At 48.9% G+C, this 22,352-nt stretch overlaps 1 protein-coding gene across 2 annotated transcripts in view; it reads right to left on the bottom strand.

Annotated features, from left to right (window-relative positions):
• The window catches only part of EFR3B (EFR3 homolog B), an 88,051-nt gene that overhangs the window by 41,013 nt on the left and 24,686 nt on the right, over window positions 1–22,352 (bottom strand). For both annotated transcript variants that reach the window (XM_028099596.2, XM_028099595.2), the window contains exons 2-4: window positions 10,804–10,880; window positions 9,638–9,765; window positions 1,723–1,873 (exon numbers count right to left, since the gene is read on the bottom strand). In XM_028099596.2, the coding sequence (XP_027955397.1) occupies window positions 1,723–1,873; window positions 9,638–9,765; window positions 10,804–10,880 (356 nt within the window). The remainder of the gene's footprint in view (window positions 1–1,722; window positions 1,874–9,637; window positions 9,766–10,803; window positions 10,881–22,352) is intronic.

Raw genomic sequence — 22,352 nt, 5'->3', positions numbered from 1 at the left:
TTGAAACTCCCAGGCTAGACTCTCCAGGACCACATCAAGTGCTAGCAGGCTGGCAGTTCCAAGATGGTGAGGAGCAAAAGAACAGCATTCTCTCGGAGGCTTGTGGAGGTCCCAGGCTTTGAGAGCTGGAAAGAGCATCTGGATGAGGGGTACCACCAGCAAAAGCTGCCTCCGAGGCTGGACTTTGAATCTATTGCAATTATGTGACTTCACTTACTCAGAATCGCCTGTCCTTATAGAACCTTCATGGTGTGCAGCACAGGAATCATGAGCTGACTCACTCCGTTGCTGCGGCAGTGAGTCGCTGTGATGGGGAATCTAGGAATTTGCAAGGCTGCAGCGAACAAAACACCTATCCTGGGCCAGGTCTGGCTGTGGGGAAAGGCAGTTCCGGCAGCCACCTGCTTTTGTGTTCCCCATGGGGAGAGGCCCTCTGGATGCATGATGACTGGCTTATTTTCCATTCAGATGTTCTCTCCTAGACTATAGTTATCTTAAACAGGACAAATGAAACAGTATTGGAAGCTGTTGCCCGGGCAACCTGACAAAAGACTTCACCCTCAGCTACTGTATATGTAATTTGTCAAAGGCAGCTGGTTTCCAGGGAGAGGAAAGGGAAAGCCACAGTTGCTAGTTTGGGGCCTGAAAATTAAAATTTAAAGACTCTCTTCTTTTGGGGAAATCGACTCAGGTAGAACAGGAAAGCAGTTGTGATCTGTATAATAGAAATACAGAAAAGCCCGGCTGGGAAGGTAAAGAGGGCACACACCTTTGACTTGTCTTTTGTGATGTCCGTCAAATAGGTGCGTTTCAGGGCTTTTAACACCAAGCTGCTCAGAGGCCTGGAGCTGAAAGTATGTCCCGAAGGGGATGGAGGAGGACCAAGGGCGAGACATTGAAGAAAGCCACCAGGATATTCGAGGATATAGAGATAAATATGAAGCGGGGAGTTTTTGACACATCACATTCAACATCCCCCCAAACCATAACCTCTCGTGAGAGCAGCGCCTTGTAGGGAGACCAGCATTACAGAGCTTGGAGCAAGCTCAGTCGCCTCCCGTTATGGATGGAAAGACAGGTCCATAAAGGATAGCCCACTCAAGGTCAGCTGGCGGGGCGAGGGCAGAACTAAGCCAGACGCCCTGTTTCCTGCTTCCCCGTGATCTTTCCACTTATCTGATGCCTCTGTCCTGCGGTTCTTTGAGAGAAGCACTAGCTGGACAGCTTTCAAAGTGTGCCCCATGGAGTCGGGGGCCAAGCTGTGAGGGCACGGGACACCCCCCGCCCTCAAAGGAATGGCTCCCTTTCCATCTATTTTTATATCCATTGGGGCCCCACTTAAAATTATTTCAGGGGGAAAAAAAAAAATCCATGACTAAAAAAACGTTTGAAGATCACCAGTCTAAAGATAAATTCGGTAGATCGTGGCACTGGTTGCACAACTTTGTGAATATATTAAAAAACTACTGAATCATATGCTTTACTATGGTGAATTTTATCTTTAAAATTTATTTTGTTTGCTATATATTTATTTAAGTTAAAAAACCAGATAGCCCTTTATTCACGCAAAGAGGGACTCGAAGATAAGAGGTGAGTTATACTTAGGGTCAGAAACCAAATAAGAATGGATTATAGCAAGGCTGACCTAGACAGCCTCCATGCCCACCTCCACCCCCGTCCTCCCCAGCTCCCACTCCCCCCAGCCCCCAGGTGGCTCCTTACCGAGTTGGTGCCAAGGATCTGCAGGTTGGGCTTCTCCGACTCCAGCAGCTTGGCCACCATCTTGAGGAAACTCTCCACGAAGAGGTTGATGCTCTGGCAATGGCAGGCCATGAGCAATTGGTCCAGGGCCTCCATGGCAATGCACACGTACCTGGGGAAAGCAATACCATCACTGGGTCTCACGTCCGTTCCACCCTCATTGCATGACTGGGACAATCAGCATAGTGACCACCTGGCCAGCATCTGGGTGATGAGACTCTTCCAACAGGCTGTTGATGTCTAGACAGCCATTCCAGCTAGTGCCCACTCCAGCCCAGCACCAAGAATCAGCAGGAACCAGCCTGGAGACCAGCTCTCCCCAGCCACTCATTCTATAGATGAAGAACATGAGGACAGACGAGGTGTACCATCTCATGAGTGGATACAAGCAGAAAGGATTGATGCTCAGAAGAGCAAATTCTGAACCCAAACCCAGTGAGATCAAAGAATTACTCAATCTGAGGTCAAGTATTTGTTGAGCACCCACGGGGGAAATACTCTGTCTTAGTGCAGGGGTGTAAGGAGGAAGAAGGCCTTCAACTCAAGGAGCCTAGAGTTACATGGACAAGATAAAAACACAGATGTCTCCTGTAAAGGTGTCTGTAAAGGGATATCTGTAAAGGGAAGATAAGAAACACTACAAGAAAATCATGGAGGCCATCCTACAGAGTTCCAAAGAAGGAGAGAGATGGCTCTAGTGGGGAGGAAGAGAAGAGCTTTAGGAAGAACGTTTATGAAGAATCTGAGATGGGCCTGGGGACCAGTCAACTGCAAAGGTTAAGGAATATAAAACCTGCAGGTATTGCATTTGAAGACCTTGGAAGTCCTAAGATCATCACACAACATGGTTGATGGTATTACCATATTTAAGTGACACATACCATACCTAGGAAGCATCTGTACCTCATGGAGGATAAGATAAACACGGAATAAAATTATTATTTTTTCCTAATGAAGATGATTCTGAGGCCCTAACTACTTTTTCCTTCTAAAGCCTAAATCCTGAGTGAATACCTTCAGAAACCAGGAAATATGCAGCACCCAATGATGAGCGTACTAGGTAGGTCAGCTCATCCCATTTCTTGACAACTAAATAAAAACTTCTTCATATTTCAAGCTAAACCCTAATAACTTTGTCCTTTATTCACAATTCTACTTTCGGGAGCAGTAAAAAACAGGGCTACACCTTCTACCTGCCTGTCCTTCAACCGCTTGAAAAGAGCAATCCCATTTTTCTTGCTCTTCTCTTCCCCATGCTAAAAATATCCAATTCTTCCCAAACTAGCCTTCGCAGGGCAACCCCTGATGATCCTGGCTGGCGGTTGTCTTCTTCAATGCCTCTCTTGAATCCCAAGAAAAAATGCCACGAATCAAATTCCTACTGAGAATTAGGAGTGCATGTCTGAGCCCAAACCCGACATGTGTTCCACGGTGGCCACACAAGCGTGTGGTCAGATGAGGTACACCAAGAAGGGTACATGCCCCACTTACAAGGCACTTGCACGCTAAAGAAAACGGAATAGGGGTGCCTGGATGTCTCAGTCGGTTGAGCATCTGACTCTTGATTTCAGTTCAGCTCATGATCTCAGGGTTGTGAGATCAAGCCCCGCGTTGGGCTCCATGCTGTGCGGGCAGCCTGCTTAAGATTCTCTCTCTCCCTCTGCCTCTGCCCCTCCCCCCACTCTCTGTCTAAAGAGAAAGAAAACAGAGTAGACATTCATTAGAAAAGGTTATCGCTTAACTTCTAATGAAGAAGCTGCTGCAAATCTGTCCAACATCATTCTAGTTGAAATTTTTGTAATTTTCTGTAGGGAGTTAGGTTTCTAAGGCAGAATGCTGGAGGTCTCCCCTGGAATCTCTTTCCCTCCTTTTCCCTCATAATTTGGAATTTTAGGGGGGCTTGTGGCTGCTCATGGGGATTAGTTTCCAGACCCTCTTGCTGCTAGCTGAGGCCACGTGACTAAAATGTTGCCATTAAAATGAGGGAAAGTGAGGTGAACAATGTTGGCATCACTTGCTTGGAAGACAGGACTGGCCTCCGTGCCCTCTCTTCCCCTCTTCCTGAGGTTGAGGAGTGGTAACAACTGGAGTCCCAGGCATGGAAGTCCCTGGACGACCCTCACGGTGCAGAGCCCACATCGCCAGGCTGGAACAAAACCCCTTCCATATGGCTGGAGCCACGGTATTTTTACACAAATAACCCAGATACCTAGTAATCAGGTTTAGGAGCACTTTGGAAACCCAATGGCGCAAATAAAAGCGAATCCTGAGCAATCCAAAGCAAATCAGCAACCGACCTCATAGGAAGGTGAAGAGGAGCTGGAAGGGATTCTACCCTGTGAGGGGGAGAGCATCACAAGACTCCACGGACTCGTGAGTGCGCTCCCGTGCCCATTCCGGGGTGTCGATCCTTCTACTTGTTAAGCCAAACCATGTGGACTAGAAGAGTCCTTCTTGATACACAGAAATGCAGGACAGGTCAAGTGGGCAGAGAACTCCCAAACCTAACAGAGGTGCTGAGGAATCAGGTTAATGCCTCCAAGTCAAAAGCAAGTAGCAAAAGACCTTAATATTATTAAGCACTATTAAATAGTCATCTCTGGACATGTTTACAAAGGGATCAGGTCATGCTCTTATCTACAGAATGTCTTTCAAATACAAAGCCAGCCTTGGGTCTCTGAGTTCCGGGAGCAAACAGGAGCCCCCCAGTCCCTGCTGTGGTGGGGTGGGGATGAGTGGGGGGTGGTGCTGGCCTTGCTTTTCAGAGGCCATCATCGTCACAGTCCAGGAAACCTGGACTCCTTGGGGAGGCAGCCTGGCTGGGGCCCTTCCAAAGGAGACACACTTTCCTTGCAGACAAACCGGGCCACCTTCGGGCAACCAAACACAGCGGGTGGGAAATGGGGGCAGGCAGAATAGAATTCTCTTCTCTCATGAATCATCCCCAGCATCTTATGTATGAAGGGCTTCACCTTTAGTTCACAGAGTTTAAATGAGGGAAAGGAAGAGGCGGGGTGGGGTTTGGCAAGAGAAGAAACTAGAAGGCTTCCCAAATTCGAGTTTAGACCGCTGCTTTTTCCTTTTCCTGTAAAAAAAAAAAAAAAAAAATCCCCGAAAATCCTAATAAGGAAAAACCATCTTTTGCTAACAAAATGACAGAATGAATAAAAATATAAAATAAAAAGCAATTGGCTACTAACCAGGAGTGGAAATTTTGATGGGAAGTGAAAATTCTGGTAGAAAGAGAAACTGAAAAGTCAAGAAGTTTAAGGCCTACTTCTTTGAATATGCTGTTCTTTCTTCCCCATGTTGGGCCCCAATACGAAGGATGGAAGGATTGTAATTATGAACTTGAATTTTTCCAAGTATCTTAGAAGGTGAGACGCTCTCTGTGTTGGTCCTGCCTTGCCATAACCTCCCCGGGTAGGTCCTGTAGTTGGGCCCATACTCTCAAGGAGAATGGAGTGTGGGCTTCTCAGGATGACGGCTGCTCAACAGGACCAGGGCCAGATGGGTTGGTCTCAGCAGAAATCTGATCTGGGCTCCGTGTCCTGGAAGGAGTCCAGTGTAGTAATAGGCCTGGGAAACTGAGCTGGCCTGAGTACTAGGAGCAGGATGCGGCGGGAAGGAGCTGGTGAGGACTAGCCCGGCGCAGGGCCCAAGGGGGAAGGGCAAGAGCAGGTACAGACGACAGCAGCAGGTGACGACCAAGGGCTGGATGTCCTTGTAGGGGCTCCCAGCAGGTGGGGAAGGCGGAACCCAAGGAATCTGGGATAGAATCAGGTTCACGGGCAGCAACCGACACCAAGAGAGGACACCTGACAGGTGATAACAACAGGGACTCAGGGACAACGGCCAAGGCAGGAGGAGAGTTGTAACAACTGAGGAAAACACACAGGGAATGAGGCAAGAAGTGTCTCCTACCGACGTCTAGAATAGGCAGCTGGTTCTGCTTGAACACCTTGGGCTCAGTCAAGAGGCCCTGAGCTCCAGGAAAGGGGGAGCAGGCGTATAGAGCCTGGGAACAGGGCGGGTTGGAGAGGAAAGGCTAAGTCAGAGATGAAGACCAGCAGGCTGGAGAGCGGGGACAGCTTTAGCAAGCCCAGTCACTGCCCAAGAATCACTCAAAGCTCAGTCGCCTTGACAAAGAGCCTCTTATTCTAGGCAGTTGGAAGGTACTTGGTCAGCCCCACTCCTGGACAGAAACTTCTGGGAACTCAGAAGTCGGGGCTGACCTCAGCCGAGGGAAGGGAAGAATGAACCTCCTTTTCTAGTACAAATCTGCAATATCTCTGCCTGCAGGGTCAGCACCATCCTCTGACCACGTTCAGGCTCCTTCTGGGAAATGTGTGCCTCTTAGGAGGCCCGCCAAATCAGCTCTGGGGCCACGCTCCTCAGGGAGTAGCCCATCCTTCTTTGGCTTGGGCATCACGACCCTCCAGGGCTCCAGGCACTGGGGAACCTGACAGAATCCAATCCAGCACTCTGTACGTGGTCAGAGCTCCGTGGTCACGGCCAACTGACGCTGAGTCTCGTGAAGCACTCTCAGTAGCCCCCTTGCTCCCCAGTTTCTAAGGTGTTCTAGAAGTTGGGCTGAACTGGAAGGAAAATGCACAAAGAAGGAGAAAAATAGGAGGAAATCTCACTTTTTGCTGCTTCGCACATCTCTGCCCAACATAGTTTGCGTCAATGAACGGTACCTCGGAATTCACACCTTAGCCTCTCTCTGTCCATATTTGGTTATCATCCCTGATGCTAAACACAGATAAAGGCCAACCACCAAGTTCATGTCCATATAATCAAACCATAAATACAGACACCTGCACGATGACAGGGAGACACAGCCCCTCAGACTTGTCTGCATGCGAATATTTTGCGCTTCCAAAGCTGCCATCAGGAAGCTACTAATGACAAGGAATATAATAATGATGTGCATAGCCCTGCGCAGGGCAAGATGGGGCGGGCAAGGAGAGAGAATAGGAGATCAGATCTAACAGACTTTTCTTCTCCAAATGTTTATGATTAAAGCTTCCAGTGAGGCCTTCAAGGTTTTAAATACTTAGATGCTGCGAGGACTATTTTTAACAGAATGATACCAATTTTGAATTGCAGTTCTAAGGGCAGTGGGATGATTCTAATTGGCTCTGTTGGCTATAGGACATTTTTATCGAGAGAACCATCACTGCAAAGAGGGCAGATAAAATTAGTATTAAATGTTTAATGTTATTGCTAGCATATTAGTTTTAGGTTCAATCTAGGATGAAGTCATTTTTACTTGCTTGAGCACGCTTTACAATATGTCAAGGCGATTTATATAATCAGCATGTACAGTATATTTATGCCCTCTTTATTGAGCATGTAACCTAATTTTATTTTATAAAATGATGATAGAAATGTATTGTTTCCAGTCTTACTGTTACTCCTAGGGATGGCTTGATTTCAGATTTGCGGGTGGGTCCTGCAGAGGTGGGAGGTCTACACCTTATCAGCACAATGCAAACCTTTTCACTCCAGTGCTCTCTCCAGCTTCCTCACCAGGAGGAAGGGAGCCTGGCAGGTGGTAGGGCTGCCATGATGGGGATCAAGGGGAGACAGCACTGCCCCAGAGGCGTGAGGCTCAGAGAGCCAGGGGTCCGTCTGGAGTGGATCTAGAGTAGGCACTGCAGGTGTGGCGGGCATGGCTGGGGGAGCCTGGTGAGTTAGGGGTTAGGTTGTAGGAGTCAAGCTGAGGAGCTTGGATTTTATTCTAAAGGAGCCAGATCTGTGTTCTGAAGGTCATAGCCAGCAGTACCTGTCTGGAAGGACCAGAACGGGACAGACGAAGCAGGGAGAGCATTTCTAATGTTGCCATAATCTGGAGTCTGCCGCAGGAGAAAGGAAGAAGCAGAGGAAAGTACAGGATGGATGTATGGAGAACAGAAGCAACAGGACTTGGGAACAATTGCCCTAGATCTACGCCGCCCTCGCCCCATCAGCAATGCCGCCAAGGATGCCTTTGGGTTCTCTTATATTCAGCTTTGCTCCAAATTGGGGTGTGGGTAGGGCAGCAAACGCAGCAGGCCCGCACACACAAAAACCCAACCACAAGGCTCAAAAAATGAGCACTCTTAGCATTTATGGCATATTTGTTTTTACTATATTTTCTAGGCATTGATATTTGTTGTTTATTTTTTAACTTGATTGTAAAACACTGCATATGTAATTACATATTCTATTTTTCATTTACTTAAGGCATTTTTATTATTATGGGGAAAGCATGTTTATAAACATACCTTCTATTGAATAGATAACATTTCACCAAGTGAGAAACATCATAATTCACTGAACTGTTTTTCTCTTATTGGACATTAATTTCCACTATTTCATTATTATAAAAAACACTCTAATGAACATCTCTGTGTGTAAAGCTAGTTTATATTTAAGATTGATTTCTTGGGATAGAAAAATAGAAAAAGAATTTACTGGATCAAAGGGCATAAATGTTTTTGAAGACTTGACTTATATTTCAAAATCATGGTCTAAAAAGGTTCAATCAATTTGCACTTATTCTAGAAAAGTATGAAACCGCCCCTCATGTTGCCATTCCTTGGTTAGTACTGGAAATACTTTTTTTTTTATCAGTTTGTTAAGTGAAGATGGTATCTTAGTATTTCAAGCCACATCTTTGATTATAAGTTTATTGACTATCATTATTTCTCCTTCCTCTTTCTGTGTGTTGGTTATTTGGGGCCCTGGCTTCACAGTTTTTAGTGACTCAGGTCCCCACTCCAGCCCCACCATTTGTTATATGCTACTAATATGTGAGTTTGAATCTTTTGTCTTATTCTTTCAAAACACTTCTTTTTGGTTGTCTTTTAAATTTTGATGGCTTCTTTTTTGACATCAAAATATTTAAATTTTCAAACAGTTAAATCTATTGATCAGTCATTTTCATTTAAGATTTCTTTTCTTTACTAAACATAGCAAGTCCTTTCTCTCTCAGAAGATTGATAAATATTTCATTTATGTATATTTTTAATGGACAAATTAAAATCTTCTCACTAGAATGTAGATGGTTCCTCTCTGCTTTTTTTTTAATATTTATTGTTTGATTTTTCTTTTTTTTTAATTAGAGAGAGAGGTGGGTGGAGCAGAGGGAGAGGGAGAAAGAGAATCCCAAGCAGGCTCTGTGTCCAGCACAGAGCCCGACGTGAGGCTTGATCTCATGACCCTGAGATCATGACCTGAGCCAAAATCAAGAGTCGGACACTTAACCGACTGAGCCACCCAGATGTCCCCCTTCCTTGCTTTTTAAGACTGTAAGTTGCTTGGTTTGATGAGAATAATGGCAGATTCTAGACTAGACCAACTTTTCTTTTTTTTTTTTAAAGATTTTTTAATTTATTCATTTGAGACACGGAGATACAGAGAGAGAGAGAGAGAACACGAGCAGGGGGAGAAGCAGAGGGAGGGGGAGAAGCAGGGTCCCCGCTGAGGAGGGAGCCTGATGTGGGGCTTTATCCCAGGACCCTGGGATCATGACCTGAGCTGAAGGCAGACAGTTAACCATCTGAGCCACCCAGGCGCCCCTAGACCAACTTTTCAAGGCCCTAGACTGTGGGTGAGGGCTTCTGCATAGAGACACAAGGGGAAAATGGATGCTAAAAGAGGTGCTCCTAGGAAGCCAACGTCCCCTTCTTCCTGCATCTTGGCAACGGCATCAAATTTTACCTGCCATTTGAAGAACACATGCAACCCTCCCTCAGGCCCAGTCTCCGTTTTCCCTGTCTGTTCAATGACTAAGGCTACTATCATTTTCATAAAGGGACCCTGTGTTTTGCCCTAAAAATATAACATCACTTCTGAAAGTATCTCTCTCACTTTCTCACACTCTTACCCATAGCGATGACGACCCACATCACGGATGAGCCTCTCAGAGAGGTAGGCGCCAATTCGGTCCAGCTTCTCTGGAGCTGAGAGGGCGTAGAAGGTCAGCTTCTCCATGTTGGTCTTCACCAGGCCATCCTGTAAAAGACAGGCCATCATGTCTCACCATGACCATTCCATGGCTAGAAGGGTTCAAGTCTAAAGGTAAATAATATGTCAATTTAACCATCATTTTGCAGAGTTCCATTATGTATGTGACAAACCCCCCATGTGGGGTCAGGGATACAGAGATGATTAAAACATGGTTCCTGCCTCCCAGGAACACATAGCTTAGCCCAGAGTGTGCCAGCTGTAAACTAGAATAGTGGTATAAATGTATATATTATATATGTATGTATGTGGATATATATGTACATGTATATATACATGAATGTGTATATATGCACATGTGTATAGGTGTGTATACGTGTGTGTATGTGTGTGTGTGTGAGAATGACAAGGCTTCACTGAAAGCAACTCAGAATTAAAATGTGTTCGATATCTAGCACCAAGACGTGAACAGGAAGAGAAAGCAGCTCAGCAGCAATTAGGGAATTCTCCAGAGGATGCTGGAAATGTGGCCCTTCAACTGTCCATCAAGAAGACATCATTGATTTCCAGAGAGCAAGTCAAGAATATCAGATCCTGACATTTCCAAAACCACACAACCTGTAATGCAGCCTGAGCAGGGAGTGGCGGCCTGGAAGCCGAGAAGCCAGGCCTCCTGCGTGCACACACCCAGACACCTGGCAAATGCCAGAGAGAGCCACAGAGAAGACCCGGGCTCCTGAGCCAAAACCCAAGAAGGGCAGTGCTCACGCGAAACAGCAGGGAAAGAGTACCACCAAGAGAGTTAGCAGTTCTAGGAACCATCGCTCAGAGACACGAAGGAGAAAGATGTCGCAGTGGTACGGCAAAGGCCCACAGCGTGCCAAAACCAATTTCCCGAGCCCCCTGCAGATCCTGACTCCAGACAGATCCAGATCTCTGCAGCCTACAGGCCCCTGGCTGCCTCTCCCCACTGATAGGAGTCTGAGCGGGCCCACGGGTGAGGGGCCCGGGAGACCACACTTTCCCCCTGCTGCCCTGGGCAGGGTGAGACGGTGGGAGGCGATGCCCAGCAGAGGTGTGACCCACCTCGGGATCCTCTGGGAAGATGTTGTCAACCAGCCTTTTGTACCTGGGCCGTAGAGCGCCACAGCAGCCACACACACCTAGGACAGCAACAAGAAAAACCCGTGAGCGTGTGCTGGGGGGACCTGGGAACCAGGCCAAGGTGGCTCGTAAGGAACCAAACCCAGGCCGGAAAGCAGAAAGATCCCTCCCCTCGAGTGCCCTGGGGTGGTCGTCTCCCACCCCTTGCCCGCATTCCACACCTTTGGCCCTGGTGCTTCGCGTCCTTTGCCGGGGGTGGGGGGGTGGGGGGGTGGGGGGTGTCAAGCATGGTGATGTGTGTGTGAACATGAAGCCAGGCCATGGAGTGGCACTTTGAGGGCTGGGGGCTCACCTAAAGGTCAGGTGCTACCCCTGAACACACACACACACACACACACACACACACTCTCTCTCTCTCTCTCTCTCTCTCTCTCTCTCGCGGGGGCAGGACTATAAACCTGCCTCCTGCAGCCCAAGAACCTCCCCCCCAACCCCGTGTCCTGGGAAGATGGACACAGCTTGAGGGGTGCTTATTCCTCCTACGCCCCCCACTGACATCTCACTTCTTTCATTCTCCGCTCCTCAATCTCCTCTACCATCCGGTCCCCTGGGGCCTTTTCCATTATAGAATGTTATGTGAAATCATGATAAATTAACATTACCATGAATTATTAACACCTGAAAATGCATCTTTAATGCAGGGTGATGGGGGTGTTTCAGGGTGGGGCGGGGCCCTCAGGGGCCAGCCAGACCGTGCGCGGTCCCCCATGCCAGCCCCCCCACCCCACGAGGCATCCACCAGCCTGTGGCAAAGCGAGAGACTGAGAACCATGTGGTGCATTTTAGAAAGCTGAGTCTATTCCATGTAGAAGGCTGTCTGACATGACCACTTTCTTTGTCTTTGGGTGCTGTGAAGTGTTGGTGCTAGGAAATCAGTAATCATAGAACAAACCTTGGGGAAGTAAAAAGTTGACTCTTGTAAGTCCCACCATAAAAACTGTCAGCGGACAGAGAACACAGAACCGTCTGGGATCCGATGCTGTTCCACCTTCCTCCTGCCTCAGGGATCCCTCCTTCTCATCCCCGCCGCACCCCTCCCTGCCCGGTGCGGGGGAGTGGGCACTGCGGGGAGGAGCCAAGGGGAGGGCAGGGAAGGGCCTGGGAAAGTCCCCCCCCCCCAAATAATTGCTCCCTCATTCTCCCAATTAATGCTTAATTCTGCTTGTACAAACTCTCCAGCTGAAATGCAAATGCACCGCGGAAGGATCAAGCCTATGGGCCATTCAGAAAAGAATGAATTACTTTAGTGGGAATTACTTGAATCGCACAAAGAGCTTTATAGCTGCGGAGAAAAGCGGCTCTCTCGGACTTTTGAGTGGGAGGGGGTGCGGGGCGGCAGTGCCAGGAGGAGGAAGGAGCGGTGATTTGGACCTCGGGGTGACTCCGGTACAAGGGAACAGGTGCTCTCTTGGAGAAGCCAAGGGGCACGCCGAAGGAGGAAAGGATATCAGGTAACTGATCATGTCACCCCTCGCCCGCCTCGCGGGCAGCTGTGCACCCCTAGCCTCCCACCTGCCGGTGCATGAGGAGGGCTGCAGAACCGGTCCGCGGCTGCAGAGCCAGGCCCTCCAGGTTCGGTTTCGCTGTGTTGGCCTGGCCTCTCCTCATCTCCTCTCTGCCCATGGCTGGGAGGGGGTGCTCGGGCTCTGGACGCCAGCGAGGGCTAGTTCTCCTGATGGAACAGTGCCCAGCGGTGGCGTTCTCTGTCTCGGGCCTCCCAGCCTGGGATTTAAACCCATGTTCCTTCCCCCTTCGGCCACCCTGCCCTCTGCCCAGTGCAGCCGTCAGCACGCTTCTCCCACGATGTCCACGGGACATGCCCTACACTCTCCCGGCAGCCTCCTTCATCACTGTCCCCAGACCAGGAGCACCGGCCATTTATGTTTTAAGGGAGTGAGGAAAGATTATCACAGAGAAGCTGGTACTGCAAAGCCCCAGGGCCAGCCCCTTCCTCAAACATTTCTGAGAGGCCTAGGAGGCAGGGCCTGCACGGGACAGAGGCCAAGCTCCTGGCTGTTAGAAACTCAGACTTGTCGAGAAAGCACAAGCCCATTTTGGGTACTCAGGGCAGAAAGCTCTGTGCAGGGACACCAAAGGGGCTGGGGGCTCCTGGTGCTACCAGTGGGGACCCGAGCCGCCTCCCAGAGGCAGCAGGCCCGGCTGTATCTCGGTCTAGGGACATTGGCTTGGTTTCTTCCCAGTAAAACCAGGGAGCCTGTTGGTCTCCTGCTCTCATGTCTCTAGGAGTGTGCCTCAGGCGTCCCTTCTGCCCCAGTGCCTCCTTCGCTAGCCCACAGGCCTCTCCCTGGAACTCGCCCCTCCCAGCAGAGGCCTCAAGGAGCCACCGGGCAAGGCCCTGGTGAGAGCTAGTCACATTCAAGGCCCGAGGGCACTGGTCCCACCAGACAAGGAGAGGTAAGAAGAGAGGAGAGCAGGCGCCCCCCCCATCTGCAGAGCTGCCATTGCCTCCGGGTCCTTCCTGACTTCCGTCCTGGTGCCTCTTCCTGGTCTGTTCTTCCTTTCCGACCTCCTCAGACCCCTTGAGGGCTCATGAGGCACAGTGGTCAACAGCACGCTTTTCTTCCTTCCTTCCTTCCTTCCTTCCTTCCTTCCTTCCTTCCTTCCTTTCTTTCTTTCCTTCTTTTTTCTTCTTTCTCTTTCTCTTTCTTTCTTTTTAAAGATTTTATTTATTTATTTGAGAGAGAGAGAGAATGAGAGAGATAGAGAGCATGTGCATGCAGGAGCAGGGGGAGGGCAGAGGGAGAAGCAGACTCCCCACTGAGTGCAGAGCCTGCCGCAGGACTCGACCCCAGGACCCTGAGACCATGACCTGGGTGGAAGGCAGACGCTTAACCGACTGAGCCACCCAGGCGCCCCACAGCATGGCTTCTCGTTAAACCCCAGCACTGCCACTTCCCAGATGTGTGACCTTGAGCAAGTAACGACACTGTGTTTGTGAGTGTCCTGGGCTCATGGCACAAGGCCAATAGGAGGTCAAAGTGAGTTGCTGGCTGCAAAGCCCTTGAAGCAGGGCCGGGCCTGGTAGCTCCCGGTGAAGGCTCACTGGTAGTGTACTCCCCCTGCATTCCCCAGGCCGGAGCAGCCGTGCCCCTGCCTAGCTGCCAGCGACTCTGTGCTGGCTGGTACATCTTAGCGGGGCTTTCGCCACTGACCACGTGCTCAGCGACAGCAACCAAGGCCGGTGCACACCCAAAGGCCTGAGCACTGAGACTCAAGGCACGCTCCTTCAGACCAAACCTCACTGACCTGTGGGTCTGAAACGTGTACCGCTTGCCTGAGACAGCTCGAGGCATGTGCAAACCACAATACCTTGACCTCCACCTCCGGTGACTACCCAGCACCTTCCTGAAGCCAGTGTCCCCCAACCGTCTTGCCTCTGCAAACCCCAATGCAGATGTGACAAGCCAGGCACTCCCACAGCAGAGCAGAGTCAGATGCTGATGAGATAAAGCGAGAGCGTTGCTGGAGAGAATCCCCAGGACTGGCCCTGGGAAGGTCGGTCACCGGCACAGCACTTGTCGTGTGCTGAGACAGGGAAACAGAAGAGACCCCACGAGAGAAAAAGCTGTTCTTTTTCCTTTGCTTCTTTTTGGGTTCTATTCTTGTTAGGACCTGCACTCCTACTCCACTTTAGACATGCCTTGTGAGGCAAACAGCATATGTCCTCCTTGTAAGGGGCAAGGAGCTAATGGATTTCTCTAGAATAGATAACATCTAAGGAAGGACCAGGTGAGAATGACCAGAGGAAGCTATCATCTGCATATTCCAGACCACTGTCAAGGCCCCCTGGCTCCAAGGAATAACACCTGGGTCCTCGTCTTTGTTCTAACCAGTTCCTGGATGCCTGAGAGGACAGGGACACCAGACCACTGTCCTTAACAAAAACCCACAGACCCCGCAGAAAAAGAGATTCCTGCTCCTTTCCTTTCCAAGTCTCCTGGATGGTCCATCTGTATCTGCTCTCTCTCTCTTCAATAAACTCTGCTTTCGCCTCCTGCTGGCTTGTCCCAGCCTGCCAGCATCACTGTGGCAGAAGCAAAGGTGAACTTCAATGAACTGACGAGTCCGCGGGGCTAGAGGGGGAGCCTCTGGAGAACAGGGCTGCATTCCCCAAACCATGTTCCATGGAACACTGGTTGTGAGACACTAACAAGCACCACTCAGGAAAAGGGTCTAAGGACAAATCAATATATGAAACTGCATGTGCCAAATCTCCCAATTTCAGATTCACAGTACAAATTAGCATATTAGAAAGTCATAAGGTAAAGGAATCTGTTGAAATTTGGTCAAACCAACATCTCCTCATTTTTTTTTTTGCAATTACAAATATCACCATGATGAATACTTTTAACATTCTTTTTCCAAGGCATATACAGTGCCTACCATAATGGGATAGAAAGGTATACAATGCTACGAATGTAGTACATTAGAAACGGTGCTAATTTTAGAGTCAGAAAAGTACTGGGTTCAAGTCCTGATTCCGTTGCTTTGCACTCTGAGTTCAAGTCCCAGTTCTGCCATTTTATCTTTGAGACTGTTTCCTCAACAAGACAATAAGAGGAAAAGATTTTCCCTAAGATACAATGCTGTGACTGAAGTCCCAGAATTTGCCACAGATTCCAGAAAGGAAGAGATCACCTAGAGTTCTGATGGTTGGGTCCAGGGCTTCTCAGAAGAGAAGGAACAAGATGTGGGGTAGGATATTCACACAGGTGAAAAACACAGTGGGTGCTTTCGTCTTCATGTGCCTGGCACAGTGCTAAAACACTGTACTAGTGTTAACTTGTTAAACTTTACAACAACCCCACGGGGTGGTCCTATTTTATCGCCATTTTACAGACGGGGAGACTGAGGCATCCAAAGGTTAAGTTACCTGCCTAGAGTGGCACAGCTGATAAGTGGCAGACCAGGATTTGAACCCCCAAAATCCAGGGGCCATGATGTTAATTACTATACCAGGGAGGGGAGGGGTTGGCACTATCAAGGAGGTAGGAGAGCCAAGAGCTTATACAGAAAGAGAGGAACCACCAAGACGGTGCATCCTGACGGGAATTGGAATACGTCACCCCAAAATATGCCTCTTTGACATAAAAATTATTTTGAACTGAAGGCAATCAAGAAGCAATAAACGTAGAAAAACCTCCCCCTTTTCTGCATAAAGGTAGAAATGCAGAGAAGGCACCAGAGGAATCCGCAAACTTTATTAAGCTAACCCATATCTTCCTAGTTACTTCTTCACCATTTACCACCTCTAGCCCAGACCCCTTTGTCTTGTCAATTCTTCACAAGTTTCTGTGTCTTTGCCTAAAAGATATGAAAGCTTCCTGCTCTGGCCTCATCTTAGGGTCTCCTTCTCTTGTGAAGGCCCCCAGGTTCCTGTAAAACTTCAAATCCGTGTGCGTTTGTCCCGTTAACCTCTGTCAGTTTCATTTTCAGACCCAGCCCTAAGAGGGTCAAGGAACACCTTTTTCTCCCCTAAAATCTCAAACTGTAAAGGGCACAGGAGTCATCTGGGGAATCCACTAAAATGCAGATTCTGGTTCAGCCTGCAGGGATGGCACCTGAACCCCTGCATCCCCGCCACGCTCCCAGGTGCCACCGCCCCTGGTCCATGGACCGCACCGGGAGTGCGGGCTACCAGAGCGCAGTGGTTAAGCATTTGGGCTCAGGGGTCAGACGGGCTTAGGTTGAAATCCCAGCTCTTCCCATTTCTGACCGACCTTGAATAACTTACTTAACCTAGAACCAAGTTTCCTCCCATGAAAAATGAAGAGGGTAATGGGTCCTTGCCGGGAGGCTGTGGCGTGGATTAAGTGATAACTCAGCTCCCTGCCTCCTCTCTCTTCCCCAACTTGCTTGACGGGAAGACATGGGCGGCCCGGCTGGGCCAGCCTGAGGACAGCTTCGAGCAACAGGCCAGACAGTTTAGGTTTTGCCGGAGCTACCAGGGAGCTCTGGGAGCCTCGTGAGCAGGGGGTGACAGTGATGATCAACCTGGGGGTGGCATGCAAGACCGGACTCAGAGATTTAAGGCAGAGATGAGTGAGTGAATCCCCCAAGGTCTGGGGTAAATGCCTGAAGTGAGGGATGCCATCCGGATGGGAGCAGAAGGGGCAGAAATCACAAGACTGGCGTGGTTCTGTGGGAAGGAAAGGAGGGTGGTACCAAGTAGGAATGAGGGCTTTCCAGTACAATGATGGGAGAGCAGCAACACCCTCGGCTGAACGGGGGAAGACAGGGATGGCTGGGGCCAGGGCAGCGGGGACATCAGGTGGCACTGTCCAGCAGGCAGCCAATGAGGAGGGCAAGGGCTTGCGAGGGAGACCAAGGCTGGAGCTCTGAGGCTCGTCAACCCAGACACGACCAACCATCAGTGCTATAAGACAGGATCTGATTGCTCAGGGCAAATGGGCAGGGACAGCAAAAGGCAGAGCCCCCGAAGACGGCTGCCCTGTCCTTTCCCTCTGCTATTTTCTTCCTGTTTGCCCTTCCCACTTCTTTTCTGTAAAGCATTTCACCTTTTCCTCATTTCTCTCCCCTTCCTTAAGGCCCTCCAACTAAGTAAGGCATTTGGGGCCTTCAGGCTGCTTACTTTGGTCCTAGAAACATGCCTTTATTAGCACCCTGGTAAAAATAAAAATTCCATCTCAGTGATCTGATTATCTAATTCCCAAGATGCTAGTAGCTGATAAACAGTCTTCCAGAGGGCATATGCTTCTTTTAAAAAAAATCTCTAGCGTCAAACAAAATAATCTCTAACAGTGGAATCTTGAAGGCATGGGGCAGGGGTAGGGTGTTTATATGAGGGAAACCAGAATACAGGTGTCTGTAAACTGATCTGCTGTGTTGGACTCTGGAGTTTTTTGTTTGTTTTTTAACCCTTTACATACCCAGTTTTAAGGAAAATCAGCTAGAGAAGCAAAATTAATAGGCCTGTTCTTTTGGAGAAGAAGTATAGAAAAAGCTATTCATTTTTTGTTTGTTTTTAAGCAACTACAAGGTGACTTTCAGAAGAGGATGGGGTGGACAACCATGAGGCCATATAGCTGACCCTATCCTGATTGGAGGAAAGAAACACAAGAACAGATCACCGAGGAAAATAAACCTAACACTATTATTTACCATCTTATCTGCTCCCGGTTACAAAGGGACCAGTCATATAACTAAAGAGATTTTTTTTTTTGGAATCTCAGCCAGAGGGCAGAAAGCCTTGAGCAGCGCTCTGCACTTCCTGGGTAAGTAATCAGAGCCAAAAGCAGAAGATAAAAGTCTCCTCTCTGATAAGGGAGATGTCTGGCAAGGCTCAGTCAGGACCCCCTGGCCTCTGGGTGCCAAGGCAGCTCCGGAAATGATACGAACCCACAGGCACCGCTAGAAAACTTCCAAGCAGGAGAAGGTGAATTCAAAGCAGCCACAACCCAACCAGGGGTAAAAAAACCCTCAAAGAACAGAAGACATTTAAAAGAATTTGAAAACAGTTCATTGCCTCAAGAGAGTCAGTGATACAGTTTTGTATATTTCTTTAATCCTGCTACTGATGGTACTTATTCCTAATGTGAGTACATAGAAGTAGGTGGACTTTAACTCACAGCCATGTGCCTGTAAAAGTACCTTTTAAATTCTGAGCCATTTTATTTCAAGGCAGAAGTACTCTCCCCCAGGGCTCTCTCTTACTCTTCAGGGATTGCATCTAGCAGATCTAACCACAGGATGCTAAAAGTAAATTTATTACGGATCCTTTTCTGTCACTAGGACCTGTCTTGCTTAATATTTTTATACCTATTTTTTTAAAGATTGCATTTATTTATTTATTAGAGAGAGAGCGCTCATGAGGAGGGGTTGAAGGGGAGGGAGAGGGAGAGAATCTTTTTTTTTTGATTTAAAAAATGTTTTAAATTAACATATAATGTATTATTTGTTTCAGGGGTACAGGCCTGTGATTCATCAGTCTTATATAATACCCAGTGCTCATTACAACAGATACCCTCCCCAATGTCCATCACCCAGCCACCCCATCCCTCCCACCCCCCTCCCCTTCAGCAACCCTTAGTTTGTTTCCTGTGATTAAGTCTCTTATGGTTTGTCTCCTTCTCTGGTTTCACCTAAAAGGGAGAGAATCTTAAGCAGACTCCACGTTGAGCACAGCGCCCCACGTGGGGCTTGATCTCACTACCCCGAGGTCATGGCCTGAGCAGAAACCAAGATTCGGCACTTAACCAATGGAGCCACCCAGGCACCCCTATACCTATTTTAAGAAAGTGAGGGAAAAGTGATATAGCCAACTTCACTAGCATGTAGCTGTACTGGTTACTGAAAAATCACATCAGTAGGGATTAACAGTGTGCAATGACAGGATTTCAGTGGCCTTCTTGAACCTGAAAACTCTAAGAATAGTTAGACCTGCCTCAGCGGCCCCCTGCCCCTCCTGCCATCTCCCTATGGCTTTTTCTGCCCCAATTGCACGACCCTGACTTGGGGCCCTTGCACTTAATAGTTCCCCATCTGGAACATTCTTCCTATTTCCTCTTGGCTCCCCCACTTTTTCCCCTTAAGGTCTCTGCCCAAAATACCACCTAAACAGTGAGAACTTCCCTGACCCCCATTCTCCTTTAATTTTCTGTCCCTGACTCATTCTTCTTCACAATACTTTTTTTTTTTTTTTTAACCAATTGACACACTTCATATGTGTCTACACTCTGGCTCCCCCACTTGCAGATGGATACCTCAGGAGCAAGAACCTTGCCTGTTTGTCCCTGCTGAATCCCAGAGTCTGGACAGGGTGTAGCTTTTGAGGGAGGGGGTCGATGGCCATACATGTTTGCTGAATGAAGAATGAGCGTGTGGGGACGCCTGGGTGGCTCAGTCGGTTTAGCGGCTGCCTTCGGCCCGGGTCATGATCCCAGGGTCCTGGGATCGAGTCCCACATCGGGCTCCTTGCTCAGCAGGGAGCCTGCTTCTCCCTCTCTCTCCCTCTGCTTGTGTTCTCTCTGTCAAATAAATAAAATCTTTAAAAAAAAAAAAAAAGAATGAGCGTCTGACTGGGCAGAAAAGGAATCATGAATTTCAAAGTCAGTAAGGGGACAACAAAAGAATAGAGGTCTAGGAGGGCCTCGGGGGAAATGTGCCTGTTGGAGAAGCGCTGACTCCAGCCCATCTTCTGGGGTCGCCACCCCCTGTGCCTCACTGGAGCCAAGCACCCTCCAGGGGTGAGGTGGGGAGGGGGTGCTTTGGATGGTGGGTGGCCTGGGATCAGTGTACCTTCTGCCCTGCCCCTGTGGCACGCTGGCCTCTGGCCTGCTAGCCCCGGCATGACGTGTGGCTGAGGCCCTGACTGCTCATCAGAATCACCCCTGAGTCTCAGGAGGGGCCCGAGGTGCTCCTTTTTGCTTCTGGTGTGCGGCCAGGGGGAGAAGCACTGGCCCAGCTCTTGGCATGTGGTGGCAGATCTCACAGCTGCTGGCAGTCTCTGGGGACTCCCTGGGGAGTCCAGCCTCTGGGGACAGCCTCTGGGGACCCCTCACCTTGTCTGCCATCAGCATCTGTGTCCCTGAGACTCCTACACTCTGCAGCCTGTTTCTCCCTTTGCTTGCTTGCCTGATGATGTTTCCTCCACTGATCTGTCCCCTGGATAGGAGCTACCCACTAACCAGGGCGATGGGTGGTCTGAAGCAAACAAACAGAAAATCTCAAATGCCATACACATATCACTCTTTTCAACATCCAGGGCCCTTGCTCCAAATTCCCCATTAACACATCCCCTGTCAGATGCCCTGAGATACAAGGTTCATTCCTTTGGAGTCCTTCCTGTCCTTCATCACTGCCCCAGCTTCTCATGGGCTGATCTTTAATATCTCAAGAAAATACCAGGGTTTACCACCTACTCTATGCTTAGCACTACAACAAGCACTTGACAAATATTTAATATAATACTCAGAACAACCCTGTAAGGTATGTACTATTATTCTCATTTTACGATAAGGAGCAGGATCAGCGGGGTTAAGTGCCCTGCCTCAGGTAACACAGCATGTGACTTTCTACTATGAGGCTCCGCGAATTCTCCCATCACTTTCCCAAAAATATATCCTCAGCAATCCCTCAGGTTCATCCCGTGCTGTCTTTGGCCATCGCCACTATGCTAGGGTGCCTGCCGGACACCTGATATCCAGTCCTTGTAAATGCCCCTTGGCCAGTCTCCTTGCTCACGTCATTCCCTGTGTCGTTTTGAGGCAAATCTATGTTTGCTTTAGTTTGCTTCACAGCCAAGCAGTTAGTGTGGCTAGCTCATTAAATGTCAACACTTAAACTTAGTATTCAACACGGGGTGGCCCATCAAGGTGGCGGTGGGGGGGGGCGTGCTCTGTCTTCATGTCCTTCCCCTGCCATAGGGGGGCCTCTCGCCCATGCTCTCCTCCTGGGACTGCTGGCTCAGCAGCCAGAGGTCACATCAGCTGTGACAAGAGAGGGAGGTCTGAAGAGGAGCAGATGGGGAGGCACTTAGTTATAGAGAGTCCTGCACCTGCTGATGAGAGGGTGTTTGGGTGACAAGGACTGTGCAGAAGCTGCAGATGATGAAGGGGCAGGAATATCAGAACCTCGGACAGAACCAGAACCTTGAAATCATCATTTTGGGTGGGTGCTGGCACCTGCTGGGTCTTCCTTGAAAGACCTCCCTTAATAACAACTCCGGCACTAGGCATGACCTTCCACTCTTCAGCTGTATTCTTGTACTGTCTCACACACTCTTCTATCACCGCTTGCTCGGTCTAAGTGATCTCAGTGGCTCATATTTTCTTCTCCCCAGATAAACTAAATTCCTCAAGTCTCTTTCCTCTGACCTCAGTACAGTATCCTGAGCCCAGCAGGACCGGAGGAAAGCTGCTATGACGTGTGATGCCTTTGATCAGCGTGAGACCCGGCAAAGTCACCTCCTCTCCTGGCCCTCAGTTTCCTTTTTATAAACATCAATTGCATTATCCCCATTCAGCAAGAGCAATGCCTTTTTGCTCAAAACAGTTCATGTTTATTTTCTTAGCTTTACAGTCCCCTTGTAAAGGCAAGGTCTGGACTTGGTCATCCTTACCAAAGCAAACTAATTCTATTTGAGCAATTTACAATAAAATTTATCCCCGGGCTGATAGCACAGACACCCCTTCTAGATGAATTGGAGGAAGCAGAACAAAGTTTGGAGAGCAAGGGGCGTCAGACTCAAGTGCCTCCGGAGAGGGCCCGGCCTGGGTCCAGCTGATGCTAACTGACCCAGCACATTGCACAGTACTGGCTGGGTGGGGTAAGGAAGAGGAGGAAGTTTAAAATACATAGTTTCTGCCATCAAGGAACTTCCTCTCTAGTTGGGACAGACAACATATTTAAAGTTGATGACGTGTCACAATGAGACAAAGGAGTGCATAAGCCTGAAGAAATCTTGGGAGTTCAGTGAGTCCAGGAAGGCT

Source organism: Eumetopias jubatus, unplaced genomic scaffold (assembly GCF_037043125.1).
Source record: "Eumetopias jubatus isolate StellerSeaLion01/CBP00866 unplaced genomic scaffold, mEumJub1_p1.0 scaffold_9, whole genome shotgun sequence".
NCBI classification, from domain to species: Eukaryota; Metazoa; Chordata; class Mammalia; order Carnivora; family Otariidae; genus Eumetopias; species Eumetopias jubatus.
The sequence above is the reverse complement of the archived record's forward strand: the minus strand, read 5'-3'. Positions and strand labels throughout refer to the sequence as shown.